The following is a 21,378-nucleotide window of genomic DNA, read 5'->3' as shown; positions in this document are numbered from 1 at the left end:
AATAATGAAAATCTAGATAGCAGCAACAACCAAACGGAGTCTAACGTCTATGGGCAGCGCGGAGAGCCGCAGGATGTAGCGGGTGTGTTTAAAGAATTTATTAAAATCATGAAAGCCGAAAATGCTAACTCTAAACCATCTGTGAGATATCCTGTTGCTACCAGCGCAGTTCCAGAGTTTGATCCAAGCAAAAGTAGTCAAACTATAGATATGTGGCTTAATAAAGTTAATGAGTGTGCTGCTATTTACAATTGGTCTGAACCTGAAGTGCTGCACTATGCATTACCTAAATTGAGCGGTGTAGCGCAACGTTGGTATCAATCATTGCCTAGTATGAAATATACATGGCAAGAATGGCAGGTAAAATTAAGTACTGCGTTCCCAAGCATCGAAAATTACGGGATTTTATTAACAGAAATGCTAAACTTACGAGCCAAATTTGGCGATTCTCTTGAGAATTATTTTTATGATAAAATGATTTTGTTACACAAGTGTAGATTATCCGGCAAAGATGCCGTAGATTGTATCTTGCTGGGTATTGATGACAGATCCGTGCGAACAGGAGCAGAAGCTGCACAATTTAGTGATCCAGATAAATTATTAGTTTATTTGCGGAGTGTAAAATCAATTAAAAGACCTGAGAGATCCTTTCAAAAACCATCTTCTGCTTCTGATTCGACGCCAAAATCAAAACCATTCATGAAAACTAGTAGAGATAATAAGGTTTTAAAGTGTTACAACTGCGGAGAGGAAGGTCACCCAAGCTTTAAATGCAAACAGCCGCAAAAGAAATGTGAAACATGTTCAAAACTAGGACACTCGTCTGAATTTTGCTTTACTAAGAATTCGAGTAATAAACCGCCTGTAACGGAACAGAAATCAATTAATTTAATAAATGGTTCTAATAAAGATGACAGCAAATACTATAAAACTGCTGTTGTCAATGGTAAAGAGTTCGCGTGTTTTATAGATTTCGGTGCGGAATGCACTATGATGCGAGTATCTGATGCGGAAAAGTTTTTAAATATGAGCTTTGATGACCTTCCCATTCTAAATGGGTTCGGTAAGGGAACTGTAAAACCTGTAGCTAAATGTACTGTGGATATGTCAATTGAAGGGGTTGGTGCTAGGGTTCTGCTTTACATAGTTTCAGATGAGTTTTTGTCGGTACCTTTACTTGTAGGTCACTCATACACGGAACAGAGTCATATCACTTTCGTGAAAACTCATGAAGCGGTCATTGTGATTGATACAAGTAAAAAGGCGGATAAAATATTACTTTATGCTAGCGAAGACACTAAAGTTGATGGCGTTAGTACTGTAGAAGTTTATTCTAAGCCAGTGTATTCTGGCGAACTTTATATTGAGCATCAATTAAGACAGGAGCCACGTAAAGAATATGAGGTATGTCATGATTATTGCCGGATTGACAATGGCAAAGGTCAGATAACTATTAGGGGATTTCCGTCTCGACAGTTTGTAATACCGAAAGACACACTGTTAGTTCGCTCTCATGCAGCTAATGTATTACAGGTTAATTTGATAGAAACTTGCAGTGATGATTCTGGTAAAGTAGATATTCAGCCTAAAGACTTGTTAGTTGATACTGATTTAGATCCTAATTATTTGAGTAAGTTAACATCTTTATTAACTAAATATAGAGAGTGTTTTGCCTTTAATACTAGTGAAATAGGATGTACCAATGTTTCCGAAATGGAAATTCGTTTAAAGGACTCAACCCCAGTGGTCTATCGGCCTTACAGATTGTCCCACACGGAAAGAGAAACTGTTAGGCAAATTGTTGGTGATTTGGAAAAGTGTGGTATTGTAAGAGAGTCGTGTTCGGAATTTGCATCGCCAATCGTATTAGTTAAGAAAAAAACAGGGGAGACACGTATGTGCGTAGACTTTAGAAAACTTAATAAAAACACAGTCAAGGAACATTATCCAATGCCACGAATCGAAGACCAAATAGATAATTTAGCCGGATTTAAATACTTTACGACTCTGGACTTGGCATCTGGTTATTACCAGATCCCAATGTCTGAGGAATCTAAACCATTGACCGCTTTTGTGACCCCAGACGGTCATTTTGAATTTAATCGTATGCCTTTCGGGCTCGTAAATGCGCCGTCTACCTTTCAACGTACCATTAATAAAATACTAGGTCACTCTCGGTTTAAAAACGCGTTTGCTTATATGGACGATATTGTGATTCCATCTACAGACATTGATACTGGGCTAGAGGATTTACGTCACGTTCTTTCCTTGTTCAAAGAAGCCGGATTGACTTTGAAATTATCTAAATGCCATTTCTTTCGGAAAAATATTGAGTATCTTGGTTTTGACATTAGTGCTGATGGGGTCAAGCCTGGTAGTAGAAAGATTGACGCCGTTAAGAATTTTCCAAGGCCACAGGATCAACATAATGTCAGACAGTTTATAGGTCTTGCAAGTTTCTTCAGGCGATTTGTGCAGGGCTTTTCTGTGATTGCTAGACCACTTACACAATTATTAAAAAAGGATTCAAAATGGAAATGGGGTGAAGACGAAGAAAGTGCATTTAATACGTTGCGTAAAGTATTAGTCGAACGGCCTGTCTTAGCATTTTATAATCCAACCTTTGAAACGCAAGTACATACGGACGCGAGTAAGAGTGGCCTTGGTGGGATATTACTACAAAGACAAAATCCGAACACTCCTTTTAAAGCAGTTGCATATTATAGTCGCCAAACCTCGCCCGAAGAGCAACATTTTACGTCCTACGATTTGGAAACGTTAGCTGTTGTCTGCTCATTACAGCGTTTTCGTGTTTATTTACTGGGGCTACATTTTAAAATCATCACGGACTGTAACTCACTGAGAGCAACTCTGGAAAAAAGAGATATGATACCCAGAGTGGCTCGTTGGTGGAATATCATGCAAGAGTACGATTTTGACATGGAGTATAGGCCGGGCACTAACATGCAGCATGTAGATGCGCTTAGTCGTAATCCCGTTGACCCTGCCACAGCGGTAGTAGAATATGATGTTAGAGTATGCGAAGTTAGAGAAAAGGCTGTCGATTGGATCACAACGGTTCAACAAAACGATTCCGAAATTAAACGCACTATGGAAATCTTAAATGATTCCTCATTGGATAATGTCCCCGATATTAAAGCTAATTATGTCGTCAAACGCGGTTTACTCTACCGGAAAACAGAAAGTGGCGAACACTGGGTTGTTCCTAAAGGGGTCAGATGGCAGATTCTAAAGTCTAACCATGACGATATAGGCCACTTCGGGTATGACAAGACGTTGCACAAGGTTAAAAGTCAGTATTGGTGGCCTAAGATGAATCGATTTGTAAAGAAATATGTGCAGAGCTGTTTAGAATGCGCATATTCGAAAAGTCAAGGGGGTAAGAAAGCAGGTGAACTGCATTCTATTCCCAAGGTAGACTCTCCGTTCCATACTTTACATTTCGATCACTTAGGACCATTCATTAAAAGCAGGCGAAATAATGTGTACTTGTTTGTGATCATAGATGCTTTCACTAAATTTATCGTATTGGTACCAGTCAAAAATACTAAAGCATCTACCTCTATTAAAGCTCTTGAGCATTATTTTGACCTTTTTAAACCCCCAACAAGGATCATTTCTGATAGGGGTAGTGGTTTCACCTCAAAGCGTTTTAAGTCTTTTGTAGCTTCTCTAGGAATAAAGCACGTGCTTAACGCCGTTGCAACGCCGCGTGCAAACGGGCAGGTAGAGCGCTACAATAGGACCATACTGGGAGCGCTGACGGCAGCAAATTGCGGGAAACCTGAAAATGTTTGGGATGAGGCAGTTTCTAAGGTACAGTGGGGACTGAATAACACAATTAATCAAGGGACGGGTAAAACTCCATCGGAAGTGCTATTTGGTCTTCAACTTACGGGCAGAAGTGATGCTCTTTTAAAATCAAGTTTAGGTGATAATGATGCAAACACAAAAAACCTGGAATCAGTAAGAGAAGAAGTAGCGGAGCATGTACAGAAAAATCAGGAAAAACAGAAGGAAAGATTCGATAGGCATAGGAAGGTAGTGAAGTTCAACTTAGGAGACTTAGTTAGAATCGAAAGAGAGATACCTGCGACTGGCCAAAGTCGGAAGTTAGTACCTCGGTTTCAGGGACCTTATCGTATAACACAGGTACTAGATCACGATCGATATGAGATTTGTGATACTCCTTTGTCTAAGAAAAATAACCGCCCTTTCAAAAGTATAGTTTCTGTTGACAAAATGTTACCCTGGCTTGTATTTAACAGGGATGCAGAAAGCAGCGATAATGATATGACTTTGTCCGAGTAATTCATAACTTAGGTATGTAAAAATAAGTATGCTTATGAATGGTTATACTCAGTGAGATATAAATATAAGAGTATATAATATAAGCATTCGATAGAATCATACTTTTACAGTATAAGGAAACAAGAAGGATTTCCCATTACTGATTATCCTAAAAGAATCACTATGTTACTTTATGCACAGTATAAGGAAACAGGAAGGATTTCCCATTACCGATTATGATAAATAGTAATTAAGGATGTGATAGAATCACATATGACAGTATAAGGAAACGTGAAGGGGTTCCCATTACTGATCATAAGTTAGTGAAGATTCGATAGAATCATTTTAGACAGTATAAGGAAACAGGAAGGGGTTCCCATTACTGATCGTAGTTGTTTAAGAGATTTAATAGAATCATAATTATAATAATATAAGGTTTCATTAAACATGATTAGTAAGGCGATGATTTGAACATGTTAGAGTTCAATGCAGTTGTCCAATAATTATTCATGATCTTAATGAACTGTTAGTTCCACTATATAGGTATCATGATTGTGATTTAAATATATAGTTGTATACCTTATGGATTAATTGTAATTAACAATAATATAGTACATTTAAATATAATAATAAAGCCACGAGGACGTAGCTTAGCCAGGAAGGCCGACTGTTAACTTTTGTAGAATTAAGTACGATAGTTGCGGGTATTTGAGATCGTATTGGTATAGTTGTACCTTCGCATTCTCATGGCTTTATTGATATCACCGTTGGACTGTTAAAATATGTATGATAGTCGAAGGTAGATTGGTTTGTACATTTAATGGTGATACCTTCAATAATTATAAGATCATTTGTTTGGTTTAGACATTGTGGGTATATTAGATTGATGTTTACCAATATACCCACAATGATTAATTTTAATGACTAGCGATTAATATAAAAGTCGAGAGCCACGTGGTTCGAGGAACAGTACTGTAAAACGATTCATGGAGTTAACATCTAGTAATGTTTTGTGAATAAACAGTGTTGTAGTATTTCACCGTTTCATTTGGACTTCATCATCGGCCGCTATCCTTGTTGTCGGGAGTTATCATTACTCTTCATAAAATCTTCTTTTGGACATCCAGGTGTCCTAACGAGCACTAGAGTTGAGTAAGAGCTCGTTCTGAGGTATGCTGTTGTATGTAGGGTTACCAGATGTCAGGAATTTACCTGACATGTCAGGAATTTTGCCCGTTTGTCAGAAATGCGGCCGGAATACGAAAATGTCAGGAATTTTAGTGAATTAACAGATTTTTCTATTATGTACCTATTCAAATTTAAACAAGATATCCAGCATACACAGATATCGCTTACGGTTGGCCAGTCGCCGATATGAGCGTCAGGAAAAATATTCGCAAATCAGGAATTTTGTCAGGAAATCCTAGGATCTGGTAACCCTAGTTGTATGGAGCTCCTCAAATGTCACTTTATTGGTTGTAAGGGACTGAGCAACTTACTCTTCATAAATCTTCTTTTGGACATCCAAATGTGTTCCAACGAGCACCAGAGTGGAGATGAGAGCTCGGGATGATGTATCATGTCCTGCCGCGATGAGGGTATCCAGCTCCTGCTGGATCTGATCGTCTGTGAAGGAGCCGTCTTCGGCCAGGTCGAGGAGGAGATCCAGGAAGGCTATGAAGCGGCGAGCTGCGTGACAATATACACTTTGCAGATTAGAAATACCTCATAGATTGGTAATGGTACTGGCGGCCTAGCCAAGGTGACAATTTTTAATTTAAACAGACTTACATGATGTGTTAGCTAGCCTAGCTTCTTGGCGTTCCTTTCTCCTTTTGTGTAGAACCTGAAAAGAATATTAGAATATAACGAAAGTTTTCAGAAAAATGTTTTTTTTTGGGAATAATATTCAGGGACAATCAATTGTTTAAGTACCTACTACAATAGTTTGTAAGATTTTATTTCTAATGCAACCGTCGCTCTTATTCTCTTGATTATAGAGCTCAGTATAAATATCAAGCAAGTACACTTAGAAAAAAAATCGTTTAAAACAATTGAAATTGCATTAACGTTTAATGATTTAACCAGTACCATATGATATGAGCCTATCGAACCAAGCAGTAAAGCTTACTGTTTGTACGTTACCGTACGAACGAACGTACATTAATTAATATTGTAATAGCAGTTAATCTTAATGAAATCACTTTAATGTGTGCTTGATAAATCATATTTTTTTCAGTGCAGTACTTTGCGTAAGCTTATTAGATATAGACGATATAGTTAATAGAGTGTAATGAATTTTAGAAACGCGCCTGGGTTTTCCACATTGCGTAATATGGTCGGAAAGCGGCGAATTTAACTTATGTTACTGCCATCTAATTAATAGCTGAGCATTGCGAATATATTTCGCGTTAGTAAAAATGGAGATTTATACAAATTATTTAATGACATCATTCTAAGTCAAGAAAAGTGGTCATTAAATTAACAAAGTATATGTATATGTATATGTATATGTATGTCACTTTATTGCACATAAACAGGTCATGGGATATCTAATTTTTAATCGAGGTAAACGTCCTGTTAATGACCCATCGTTATACTGTCTTCGATCTAAAAGAAAACGAGTCTTGTTTCGCTTTTTATGCAGGATACTTTTCGAAGCAAAAAAGCAAGCATAATAAGGAAAAGATACAAAAAACCCAATGGACTTTCGGAAAGATCGTTGCCCTCTATTCGTTTTTTTGCCCGCGCAAGGTTGTCTTGCCACTTCGTAAAAATGTGGGCGTTTTCTAACGTAGGTATTTCAACGACCGGTTGGTAGACTTGGTAGTCCCTGGCTATGAAGCTGATGGTCCTTGCTTCGAATTTTGGGTTCCGTACCCAAAGGGTAAAAACGGGACCCTATTACTAAGACTCCACTGTTCGTCTGTCCGTCTGTCCGTCTGTCCGTCTGTCCGTCTGTCCGTCTGTCCGTCTGTCCGCCGGGCCGGGGCCGGGCCGGAGGATCCGGCGCTTCGTTTTCTATGGAAAGCACCACGTGATCACCGATCAGCCATCATAGAAAATGACGTGTCGGACGCCTCGGCCCGGCCCGGGCCGGTCTAGCTAGCTAGCTAGGCTCTTTTTTATCTTTATCTTTATCATACTTTATTATCCCTGTCCGTCCGGCTCTTCTCTTCTATCGTTTGCATTACTTAATCGAATCTTGGAAAATTTTGTGAGCAGGTTCGATGAATATAATGAAAACTAAATAATAAATAAAATACCGTAGTTCTGTAGAAAGCGACCAACATTTTTATTTTTGTCAAAGTGACTTACACCCTAACTCAGTAGCTTTGGTCGCTTTCTGCATTGATAAAATAAGTTTTTGGCAAAAATTCCATTTTTGGTACAAGCTTTTATCGCTGACTGTACTTTTCATTCCACAGACAACTAATACTCATCGAGAGCATTCTAAAAACCCCAAACACAATTAGGTTGCGTTGTTTTATCACAGAGTTCTTATGGCCACCTCCTGTCTCCATCATCAGATCAGCTCGATGGTACCATAATATTGCATTGTCATCCGATTTATACATGCATGCAAAATTTCAGCTCAATCGGAAACCGGAAAGTGGATCAAATTTAACTTGCAAGATTTGATTACAGACCGACAGACAGACAGACAACGGGACAGGTGAAACGAAATAAAAAGCTTGTAAAAATTGAACTGGTCGTTTTCTGCATAACTACGGGCTTAACTATTTGGAATAGGAAATGGGGGGAATCGGGAGTCTCCCGTTGACCACGAACGCTGTTAAGGATTCGAAACGTCGGTATGTAACTTATTCATCCTTACTTGTCCTATCATGTAAACAAAGACTTCTCGAAGACATTATCACACTTTTCTCTGCGATTACACAATAATCATCACTTAAGATGTTGTTGTATACTTAAAGAAACTCACAAAGTATTGAAATCAACCAAATAACCACTGAATAATATTATTATCATTTCTAATAAGAGTTTCATCAATCATCGCAGTAACGAACGGATTACCTCAAAAACATCTGACATTACGATGTCTAGATTGTCAATGAATTGTATTGTTGGAATAACACTGACGTCACGTTTGTTTACACGATAAGACACGTAAGAATGAATACCTACACTTTAGGTACGCATGATAATCCGTTTACATAGTTAAATAAACCTTTAAACGAGCAATTCTTGTGTATTTATTTTTTAAAAATAATTATATATATATTTCATTCATTCATTCATTCTTTTAAAATTATGGCTTCAGCCCATTGGGGCAATTTCGCCAGTATCAAGGTCGTAGTAGCAAGGTAATACGATTGATATTGTACGGCTAGTACAAGACAGTGTACGGTGATTTAGCTCTTGTAAAGCGATAGCGAACTTTACAAGAAACACGTGGACAACCGGCCGTTGACTCCAAAATGATGGTTTTTAAACGTGCTTCAAGATTAATTCTCCATTCACTGCACACTACCACGTTAGTTTACTGTATAATAGGCTATCGATATTACACTTTAAACAATATTAATGAGCAAAAAACAAAGCAATTGATCACGACGCGTGACCATCAAGATGGCGCTCGAACCGGAAGTCCATAATTATATATTTCTGGGATCTCAGAAACGGCTCTAACGATTTCGATGAAATTTGGTATATGGGGGTTTTCGGGGCCCAAAAATCGATTTAGCTGGGTCTTATCTCCGGAAAAACGTGCATTTTTGAGCTTTTATATGTTTTCCGAGTTTTTCTCGCTCTCCCAGATATTAAATATTATATAGGACATTCTTACACAGATTGACTAAGTCCCACGGTAAGCCCGAGGAGGATTGTGTTAATGTGTACTCAGACAACGGAACGGATAGTTATATTTAATGAGTAATATCGCAGTAAACCTTATTCAAGTTTGATTTCAATGCCTTGTTTTTGATTTATTATGATGTTGATGAAACTGCGACACTATAGGGTTGTGTATAATACTTTTATTGTTCCGCTCTCTAAAATCTGGTGTAAACAATCTAAAGGTCATCAGAGGTAAACTAGTATACCAACCGACGCGTCTACAAAAAAAACCGGGCAAGTGCGAGTCGTACTCGCGCACGAAGGGTTCCGTACCATAATGCAAAAAAAAAAAACGAAAAAAAAAGCAAAACAAAAACGGTCACCCATCCAAGTACTGACCACTCCCGACGTTGCTTAACTTTGGTCAAAAATCACGTTTGTTGTATGGGGGCCCCATTTAAATCTTTATTTTATTCTGTTTTTAGTATTTGTTGTTATAGCGGCAACAGAAATACATCATCTGTGAAAATTTCAACTGTCTAGCTATCACGGTTCGTGAGATACAGCCTGGTGACAGACAGACGGACGGACGGACGGACGGACGGACGGACTGACGGACTGACGGACGGACGGACGGACGGACAGCGAAGTCTTAGTAATAAGGTCCCGTTTTACCCTTTGGGTACCGAACCCTAAAAATATAAATTTTGCACCTGTTTAGGTTACATTATTTTTTATTATTACTTTGTTATCGGTCTGTTAATGGACGTTACATAGATATGATGCATTTACGCGTCAGACACCGGGGGTAATACTATATTGTCATTACTACACCTAAAGGGGCCCACTGATTAACAGTCCGCCGGACGGTATCGGCCTGTCAGTTGTTCGGAACTGTCAAAATTTTGTTCTGACAGGCCGATACCGTCCGGCGGGCTGTTAATCAGTGGGCCCCTTTATATTCGTACATGTCTGTGTCGTAATTACTTATAAGTAGTGTCTGGCCCGCAATCCTATTAGGGGCTGTCCATAAATTACGTCATCGATTTTTGACGATTTTTGACCCCCCCCCCCCCTATAATCATCCAAAAATCATGCTTCAAATTACCCCATTTCCTCCTACTTCATGCTACCGTCATCCGATGTCCAGACCCCCCCCCCCCTAATTTGAAATGACGTAATTTATGAATAGCCCCTTAAGAGGCCAATTCGAGCGTACGCTAACATCAAAACGATATCTATTTATTTAAATATGAAACAAACGGTCATACAAAAAATATTGTTACAGTTTCTTCTCTTAATCTAGACCTATAAATAAGTTTTTGGCAAAAATTTCATTTTTGGTACAAGCTTTTATCGCTGACTGTACTTTTCTTACGACAGACAACTAATAATCATCGAGACAATTCTAAAAACCGATAACACAAATAGGTTGCGTTGTTTCATCACAGAGTTCCTATGGCCACCTCCTGTCTCCATCATCAGATCAGCTCGATGGTACCCATAATATTGCATTGTCATCCGATTTATACATGCATGCAAAATTTCAGCTCAATCGGAAACCGGGACGTGGATCAAATTTAACTTGCAAGATTTAATTACACACAGACAGACAACGGTCAGGTCAAACTAAATAAAAGCTTGTAATAGTTTCCATTTTTGTTAAACATAATTATATTTCTATAGAAGCACGGAAAAGTGCCCTATATTGGTTTAGGTTCAGCTGATTAATAAGAGGTTACACTGAATATGCGAAATCGTTATACATAAAATGATGTCAGTTATCGTGCGTATCACTCGCACCAATAAACAAGCGAGCAAACAGGTAGGTACCTATACGACCGAAATGCACACTAGCTGAGTGACATCTTTTCTCTCTATATTAGATATTCTCTCTAATTCAAACACTGACATCAGAAGCCACTAGCCAGTGTTTGAATTATCCTCTTAGATTAGAAACGTACGTGTTAACCAATACCATAGAGAAATATAGTAAGAATAAGAATAGAGTGCTCACTCCATACATCAGTTTTGATACCAAAAGGACTATTATTAGAGATGCCCCGAATAGTGAATTTGGGCGACCGAATATTCGGCATGACATGCGAACATTTTGAGTCATCATTATTATGAAAACTATTCGCCATCAAAGCACAACGTTTGCTAAGATATATTTTTATGTTGAACAGAATTAATCAATGTAATTAGAGTCAATCAAATCAAATCAGACCCATGATAAAAATAAAATATTTTGAAATCAACGACTGCTCAAAAACGTGCCTTCGTATTTAACTACTTTCCAAGAATACATTTTTAATATTAAATATACCTAGTTTTTGGTTATTTTGGTTAGTTTGCCGAATATTCGTGGCATCTCTTACTATTATTTTTGCAGTCGACATCTAGCATCGAGTAGCGGAATTATCAGTAAGTACTTGATACTAGAATTCTCTGGTGTCGCGACTCACGAAAACTCACGATGTATTGAACAACAATTTAAAACTAATATAATATAATATTAAAAGCAGAAGGAATTGAAAATAGAGTTCCGGTTAATCCGATTATAATATTAGCTGAAAATTGTTGAGCATTAGACTTTTCGGTTGTCGGAACATCTATTGTCAAGTAGCAGTACCTACTGATAATTCCGCTACTCGATGCTAGATGTCGACTACGAAAATAATAGTCATTTTGATACTAAAAATAATGTATGGAGTGAGCACTATGTATTTTTTTCTCTATGCCAATACGATGACTTCATGCACAAAAATGTTGTTGTTGTCTTCATATCTCGGTTTCAAAACGCACGCTCGACATTGTACATGTATTCAAACTTCACCTACATTTATAAGTTGGATGACAATACATTATTATGGTACCATCGAGCTAATCTGATGATGGATACAGGAGTAGCCATAGAAACTAACAGCAACACTCCTAACTGTACATCGGTGGACCTTATTACAAAAGGCTTAAGGTAAGGTACACCGATGTACAGTTAACTGTGTGGGTGATAGAACTCTGTGGTGAAAAACGCAACCTAATTGGGTCTTTATAATGGCACGTATTTAACCGGTCAACTAATTAATCGAATTTGGGTAGTTAAAAAAAATATAAATGGCTACTAAAATTAATAGTTTGGAAACAAAAACGGAGCCTTAAAATATATCAATATGAGTTGTATTTTAATGCATACACATATAGCTTTTGATTATTTTTAGGCTGGTACCAAGTATTTATGTGGCAACTGAATTAATAAAACCGGGCAAGTGCGAGTCGGACTAGCGCACGAAGGGTTCCGTACCATAATGCAAAAAAAAAAACGAAAAAAAGCAAAAAAAAAACGGTCACCCATCCAAGTACTGACCACTCCCGACGTTGCTTAACTTTGGTCAAAAATCACGTTTGTTGTATGAGAGCCCCATTTAAATCTTTATTTTATTCTGTTTTTAGTATTTGTTGTTATAGCGGCAACAGAAATACATCATCTGTGAAAATTTCAACTGTCTAGCTATCACGGTTCGTGAGATACAGCCTGGTGACAGACGGACGGACGGACGGACAGCGAAGTCTTAGTAATAGGGTCCCGTTTTACCCTTTGGGTACGGAACCCTAATATTGGAGACCATTTATGAAGCACATTTTAAAAAGAAAACGGCTATCTATTAATTAAAAAATGAAGTTCTTTTAAAATATTTTGTTTGGTCATTACACGGTCAACCTAACACGCTCCTCCTCGCTTCGCTCGTCGTCGCACCTATCTGTTGACTCTAGCAGAACACGGTGGTAGCTATTGAAATTAGTAATTAAAAATTTAAAGATCTAATGGTATAATGGCCATTGGGCGTTTCATGATTAGAAATTTCGACTATAAGTATACTGACCATTGCGTATTGGTAAAATAATTTGAGGTGTTTTGTGTAAAAAGTGACCAATATTCAATAAATTTAACTGCTTTCGTGTTAAAATACTACCTACCTGAAACGATATGCTCAGTTATGATTAACAACATTCCACATTCCAAGTCACGTGAGATGGCGAAGAATAAGGCAAAGTGGCGCTCTCTTGTGTCAGAGGCCAAGATCCTTTTTCGGTCACTGAGCCAGTGAAGTAAGTATTTTTACTTACACTTCTAGACATGTTGTGAAGCGTAGCCATGGCGATATCCTCCTTCTGCTTCATCGCCGTGAAGCGGTAAATGAAGTCGGGATGAAGCCAGAAGCTGGCCAGCCTCTGCGCTAGCACATCGAACGCTGTCTCTACGGCTTTCTTGTATTTGGTGTCGATGACCGATCTGTCGTCCAGTGATATGCCAACAGCCGTTTCTGAAATGCAAGAGTTGTTATTGGATTTTGACAATAAGATTAAAAACTGTCATATACGAAAGAAAAAGTGACTAAGACCTCCAGTGCCCAAATCTGGAATTGAACAAGCGCCCTCTGCATTTACGGCAGATGGTTAAATAAACCGCTCGGCCACCCGGGCCACGGCAGCATGGATCGAGTTGTCTGAAGTATTTGCATTCTCTTAAAGGTTAAATCACAAATTACAAATTGTGTCTGAAACTGCCTATGGTCATGTTATTCGCTCCATTTGTTTTGATGATAATGATTCAATGATATTTTTGATGATATAAAAGGACGTGATGTTAATAAATTTACATTATTTTAAAAGGACCTCTGATGCTCGCGCGGGTTCGTAACTTCGTACCTGGTGTAAAGGTTACTTCGTACCACAACGTGGTAACGTGGATAGTGTGATGGGCACATTTGCACCCGGTGCAGCTCGCGGAGGTCTTATAAAAATATTTTATAAAAAAAATCTAAAAGTACTTAGAAACATTCATGTCTCAAGTCTTTAACTCTTTAACGCAAGTACATATTATATTGCTATGATCGCCAAGTCTTAATTCTATAAAATATTCCTGCGCCACCGCACAAGAACCATAGCCTAGATGACAATCGTACAGACAAACGCATATTGAGAAGTAAAATTGATCGGGATGACAGATGTAACGAAATTTGCATTCATACATTTATGTTTTAAAGCATTCACTGTCAGGGGCGTGGCCTAGGAACAAACGTATGACGGTGGACGCACATGTGCGTCGGGGGCAGTGAACGTGTTAAACGATTTAGAAACGCAACGACGAAACGAAACAACTAAAAAGACCGGCAGCGGAAAGGACATGAAAGTCATTTGACAAAAAATAATAGGGTCCCAATTGTCACTTTTCGGGTCCGGAAGCCACAAAATGACAAATCGTTTCACTCGCGACAGAGTTATCTTTATATTCTGTATAATTAATGAGATCCCAACCTTTTTGGTTAATGTATTGTATGTCAAACCTTAATAAATAATTTTGTTATTTTTTTTGCGCTTTACTTCTACTTCTACTTTGCAGCGGTGGCGGCCGAGTGGATCTGACGGCCGACTCTAAATCTATAGCAAGCAATGCCGCTTGCCAGTTAAATATGGCCACAAAATTACTGAATACCAATTTTAGCAGTAGGCATGGGGCGGAAGGGAAATAGAAAGAGCGAGAAACAACACACTCCAGAGTCCTTTAATTAAAAAAAACTCAAATCTCATATTTAAAAGGACCTGTAGCAGCTATAGCTTCTAAATTTTGAGCCAACAATGGCAATGCCGCTCGCCGGTTAAACATGGCCACAAAATTTTAGGCTGAATATCAGTTGGGGGGAGAGTCAAAGCGTTTGTGACCCTCCTCCCTCAGATGCGGGTGCCCCGGCGGAATTCCGGGGATACCAGGGATACCGGGGGGGCGTCCTGGTAGAATGTTCGCGGAGAATATTGTGGGAAACGCCGGTGTGGGTTTAGTGGGTAGGCTCCTCCCTCTCTGTTCACAATTGAAAAGAGCTGGGAAGTGAGAGTCCCACATACCCCCCCATAATGAGCCCACCTCAGGGCCAGGGGGACGATGCGTAACAGCATGCCCACATCGACAAAAAAAGGCTGAATATCAGTTATAGCGACTAACATGAGGAGTAAGGGATAAAAACAGAAAGAGCAAAAAATATATAACTTACGGCACACACTCTCCAAGGTTCTCTCAGTCAGATACAGCTTCTAAGTCTTGAGCGAGCATTGCCGCTGTCCGGTTAAATCCATGGCCACAAAATTATAAGTTTTAGCAGCTAGCATGAAGAGGAAGGGGGGATAGAAAGAGCGAGAAGCAATTGTAACTTACGGCATACAGACTCCAAGGTCCTCTCAGTCAGATAATCCGTGGGGTCGAATGGACCTCTACCAGCCTCAGCTTCTAAGTCTTGAGCCAACAATGCCGCTTGCCGGTTAAATATGGCCAGGAACCCGTCGAGAACGTGCTGACTGAACGTAGGGTTCAGTAGCTTGCGGTGCCGCTTCCATGTGGGCACTGAAAGGAAAATGGGTTTTAAAAGGAGAAAATTGTTTTTGTGAAAAAAAAAACTGGCGAGTGTTTGAGATTCTGTAGTTAGTGTCACTGTTTGTTGTCGTTGAAAATCTAGACTTTTATTACTAGTTTAGAGTTTAGATTCCACGAAACGATTTTGTTTCATTGCATCATACCATATCGTTGTGTAATTTTGAAACATTCTAAATGAAATTATGATAGTTAGTTTTTTTTTACAATCAAAAGATAAGATTTATTCAATAACAAAACTTAAACTATTATCAAAATTAAGTATAAACTAAATAAATTAAAACTAATAAAATAAATAAATAAATAAAACTTACCCACCTTATCTTAGGTCCCCCAGATCTGTTCCCTGCGGAAGGGTGCCCATAAGGCTGGCTACGTTCCCACGCTAAATAGCTATGCCTATTCTTTGGCCTATTAGGAATGAGCCAGCCCTGGGTCACCCGTAGTTAGTTATATTAACAAATTATAGTTATTACTCTTAATTTTAAGGTCTTGAGTAAGCAACGTCCTCAGGTGCCGCGGCTGTGGCCATAATAACAAGCTTGTAGCAACTTTTTTGAAGTGAAAACTTCTTTAGCGGCGCTTTGCACTTTTTGGGGTGGGGAAAAAATGATAAACTCGAGACAGCGTAAGGCGTAACGCGTAAGGCGTAACGCGTAAGGCGTAACGCGTAAGGCGTCTCTCCTCTCTTTCTACCGCACGGCGAAAATGTATGCCTGAGCCTGCTGTTTCATGTAGGCGGCGCAGGGCGCTTGCGTGACTTATGTTATGTGTGACGGACAAGGTCATTGTTTTTTTCATTTAAATGCCATCTAGTGAGTTTCCTTCAAACTGGTATTAATACTCACAGTGATGTGCTTAGGGGTTTCAAGTAATGCGACGATACAACGCTAGATGGCGTTAACGTCAATTACACATAGTGCTGCAGACATTTTGCACTATATGGCCCTGTTATTAATATTTTGAGTTACAATGTCGTTGAGTTTTCACTTCTGCCGGCACTCCCGGAGTTGTTTTTTTAGTATGAGTTAAGTTTATGGGACTTTCCTTGTACCCCTAGTGTAAATTTCATTCGTGACGTGACGTACGCGTTTGCGTTAAGTCTCATGTTGTATGGGATCTTGAGTTTCTAAAATAACCCGCTTGGCACGCTGTTCAAAATCCCACAGGAAATCAGACTTAACGCAAACGCGTACGTCCGTCACGCTATCGAATGAAATTGACACTAGGAGGGGTTCTGTGGACGTCACAAAATATACAACCTTCAAAGTCAAATTTTCGTACGTAATTCTTAAAAGCATGTTTATAACTTTCTATTACGCACTTCAAATTTGTATGAGGAAAGCAAAGAATATAATACTCATGGAGGAAAGTCTTAGAAAAATGTATCCAAATCGTAAATTTTTGTAATGTTTACAGTAAATACGCCGGTTTTCCCGAAATATTTAGCCAAAATTTTTCCTGTATAAATACAGATAGTTATTCCAAATATATTTTTCGGTTTAGTGAGACATTATTAAAAGGCGTCAAGCCATCCAAGCCAATAATAATATATTTATTCTAAAATGGTTACATCGTTCAAATAAAATACCGCTTTAAAGTATAAATCTAGACACGATAATATATGCAAACCGATGTTTTATTAAACAATCTATTTCTATTCCTAATGTGTTCGGCAGAAACCTATGCTAATAACCAGAATAAATATATTTTGGGTAAAATCGGTGGCCTTTGCTAACACGGCATTAGCAGAAGCTTTTTTTCAATTTGATTTAAATAAAGGAGAATAAATAAGTTGAATTAATCCTGAATTTAATGTATATATATCGGTAATATTTAAACCGTGGTTAGCATAGGACCTAAGATGTATAATGAGATAAAATTTACTTAGAAATACAATAACAATGTAATATTAACCATACAAAATAATTCGGCCTGGCCCGCAATGTAAAGCATCACACAAGTTCAACTGATTTCGTGTCCTTGACTGCATAGCAAAGAAAAATCGACTTTTCAAAAACCATGTTGATTTTTTTACTTTTTTGTTTACAGGGGCATTATTAGATGCATAAGTATTGAATTAACACATTAAAATTAACAACATGATCAGATAAAAGTTACATTTTGTACGGTAACACAGCAGAAAAAGTTTGCTCCCATAGAAAATCAGGGACACACATTTTTGTACGGAAGCAATTTTTTTTCTGCTGCGTTACCGTACAAAATGTAATTTTTATCTGATCACATTGCTATTTTTATGTATTAATTCAATACTTAAAAATGCCCCTGTAAACAAAAAAGTAAAAAATTCAACATAGTTTTTGAAAAATCGATTTTTCTTTGCTAGGCAGTCTAGGGACATGAAATCAGTGTTCTAAAGTTGAAAAAGATTCTCGTCAGTAACAATTCTTACCATCGGCAGTGATGAGGCCATCACCGACCCAACTGGAGCCCATCTTGTAAATGTAGCTCTTCTCTAAACATGTGTTCAGCGCTGTCATGGCGTCCTCTGGGTCGTTGATAACTACAAATATCGAAATACATAATATTATAAGAGTTTTATAAACAATTTAAGACATCCGCGTACATATTTGAGCGTTTTCCAAAAAAAAATTACATTTCATTCATGTCTTCATAATATTGACTTCTGGGCTCATTTTACTCAGAATCATTTGTACATTCACGCCTTATTCATAAAAAATGCGTCCCAAAATTTTGTATAAAAATATTTTTCCAGTGCGTCACGTTCATACAAATAAACAAATTATTCATACAAAAATATGACGATCTGGAAAGGAAATCTTGGGACATATTTTTCCATGTATGAGGCGTGAAGTGTGTCAATATTTTGAAGACATGAACGAAATGTAGGTACATTTACTGTTTGGAAAACGCTCATTTATTAGTAGGTGCGTATGATTTTGAGAATATTCTGCAAGTTCCATATTGCTAGTTTACACACGTGTAAACTAGCAATACACACATTGAGTTATTATTAGTAATAGGTATTAGTATAGAGAAGCCATACCAATGAAATTGTCGCAATCGCCACCTGTACTGCGCGACCAAAACATCGTAAAGGGGCCCACTGATTAACAGTCCGCCGGACGGTAGGTATCGGCCTGTCAATTTTTTGGAACTGTCAAAATTTTGTTCTAACTGACGGGCCCCTTAAGCGACGTAAAATTCATGGCCGCGAGATTCACGCTCGACCAGTCAAATTAGATTTTTTCCAGGAATTAATTCCCAGCAAGCTGGAAATCTTCTTAATATCTAATATTTGGTTCTAAATTAGTGTAATCCGAGTTTGTTCCGTTCCAGGAGTTGTGGAATTATTTTTGCTTTGTTTTTAAGTTTTTTGCTTGTAGTTCCAAAACGGCACGTCTGACGGAAAATTTGCTCTTATCATGTTAAAAATCGACATCAGAATCCGAAAAGTACCTTAATATGAATTCGTAGTCAAAGATTGTAAAAAATGGCCGCCACTTTGAATTTTTTGTTGTATAATCGTGTTAAAATTCGAAATTTTTTTTCACCAGTGTCTGATCCACAACAACCTTGCTGGTACCTAGTGACATTGTAATTGATGGTGGGTTCCTGCTACATTGAGTGGTTTTGTCAATCCAAGGAAAAAGTTATCTCCCAAGGCTCCCAAAGTTTATCCACACCTCTTGGGATGGACAAAACTCGAATTATACGCATTTAGGACCAAATGAAGGTATCAAAATGATGTCCAGCTTGCTGGGAATTAACTTCTCAAAACACTTTTTATTGATCTAATTTGACTAGCCTACCTATATGGTTTGTTGTCAAAATAACAACAACTCATGGCGCAAGACACAGGTTCTCTGTGCCGGTTCTATACGTAGTAATAATAGTTCAATGATTACACATTAGATTTTTTTTTTATAAATGTATTTGAACTATGGGACCGCTTGGACAATTTAATCCCAAGGAGCATTACTCTTTTGATTTTTTTTTATTTAAACATCAAAATAATGAACACTGCAGATAGGACTGTGGGTATTATTAATGTATTACTTACGGAATACAACGTTAGGCCCTGCCCAGATAGCTAAGACGCCGCCTGCCTTTTCTGCTGCTATGGTGGCCTGTTTAGCATTCTCCCAGAATCCTGAAACAAAACACTGTATCAAAACCATTGACATAAAATCTCAGGACTGGCCAGGTAATAAGAATGGGGCCAGTACAGCGGTGTGACACCGCTACAACGCGATTGGTTGATAAGTTCGCATCACGCACGCGATTGGTTGATGAGTTCGCATCACGCGCGCGATTGGTCGCAACTAGCTGCGTTAGGCTGCGCGATTGGCTCGAATTTTAGAGGATATAACCAAACGGAGACGACATGTCTATAATTTTCGGTACAAAATAGTCTGCTGTTTTTTGCGGGGGAGGGGCACATCAAATGTATACGTAACGTCAAAATAGCCATGTCAGATAAACGTCAGTCCATACATGTGGTTGACATGTGGTTGACCATTGGCCGCCTATTTTCGACAGAGAGGAACGCCTGTTAATGACCACTCCGCTAAGGCTCGAATTGATGAGTCACACCGCTGAAATAGTACAATTTTTAGTGCCCGTAAGGCCAGTCCATAGATATAATACGTCAATGATCAAAACAATTCTAACAAACCTAAACACAATAAGGTTTCACTGTTTTATCACATATTTCCTACGGCCTACCACGAACCACATTCGACGTGTTGCCTCTCTGTCGCACTTGTAAATTCGTACTTAAGTGTGACAGCGAGCCAACATGTCGAATGTGGTTCGCGGAAGGCCCTCAGCATCCATCATCAGATCAGCTCAATAGTACTAGAGTTAGACCAAGAAAAGTCTGCAGAGATTTTGATAGCCCACGCAGTGCAAGTATTATTTAAACGTCAAACTTCGATGAAATTATGACGTATAACGTATAATTATCACTTGCACTGCATATGCTATCAAAATCGCTGCAGACTTTTCTTGGTCTAACTCTATAAGTCTTGTCTTACATAGTTATGTAGGTAGGTACGTCATGTTTCAGCTTAATTTAATAAAATGGGAAGTGGGTCTAATTTAGCTTGCAAGTTGAATAAAAGCTTTAATTTTTTTAACAATATTTGATTAATTTTAAACCCTTTACCGCATACGAAGCCATATATGGCGGATATGATATTCAACTCTATTGGCAGCTATTAAAGTTCATATTTAAACAAATATTTTTTATTACATGCAATAAGGGGTTAAATAATTTTAATTCAAGAACAAAAGCGTTTTATAAGTTATTCCTAACCTAACTGCTATCATAAAAGCTGAATGTTGCCTTACCATCGTAATTTTATTTTTAACCCTTTATAAATGCATGATTTTATTCTTTTCGCACGAAAGTTATATATGTATCACATACTTGTTTGCTGATTCTAGGAAATATAGTAAATAATATATATCATTGATTTTCACTGTGAAATCAGTGTAAAAGTTGCATAGGCTTAATCATATTTATGTAAATATAGGTATAATTATTAGTAAGAGATATAGGAAAAATTGTAGTGCCATCAGAAAGGTACACTATTTGTGACAAAGTTTTTAAATATATAATAATTACTAACCCCGAAAAATCTGCCCAAAATCAAATACTAAAAATTATTCCGGGTTTTTCCAAGTTTTCCGACATTTCGCCTTATTTAAGTGAAAATTCGGAAAATGGATTAGTTTTACTGTTGAAATAATATACTTACAGGAACAAATAGAATTTGATAACAAAACTTTCTTGAGACACAGACATATTAAATATATTATATTAAGAACGGGTCACTCACGTATTTTAAGTCGAA

The 21,378-nt window shown here is 38.0% G+C and overlaps 1 protein-coding gene across 1 annotated transcript in view; it reads right to left on the bottom strand.

Annotated features, from left to right (window-relative positions):
• LOC134801367 (cytochrome P450 4C1-like) overlaps window positions 1–21,378 on the bottom strand; it is a 30,363-nt gene that overhangs the window by 8,602 nt on the left and 383 nt on the right. The window contains exons 2-8 of the mRNA XM_063773907.1: window positions 19,581–19,670; window positions 17,949–18,059; window positions 15,303–15,508; window positions 14,836–14,971; window positions 13,240–13,436; window positions 6,103–6,157; window positions 5,811–6,000 (exon numbers count right to left, since the gene is read on the bottom strand). Of these exons, the coding sequence (XP_063629977.1) occupies window positions 5,811–6,000; window positions 6,103–6,157; window positions 13,240–13,436; window positions 14,836–14,971; window positions 15,303–15,508; window positions 17,949–18,059; window positions 19,581–19,670 (985 nt within the window). The remainder of the gene's footprint in view (window positions 1–5,810; window positions 6,001–6,102; window positions 6,158–13,239; window positions 13,437–14,835; window positions 14,972–15,302; window positions 15,509–17,948; window positions 18,060–19,580; window positions 19,671–21,378) is intronic.

This window comes from Cydia splendana, chromosome 21 (genome assembly GCF_910591565.1).
Source record: "Cydia splendana chromosome 21, ilCydSple1.2, whole genome shotgun sequence".
In the NCBI taxonomy this organism is placed as follows: Eukaryota; Metazoa; Arthropoda; class Insecta; order Lepidoptera; family Tortricidae; genus Cydia; species Cydia splendana.
This window is presented reverse-complemented; position numbering and strand designations above follow the sequence as displayed.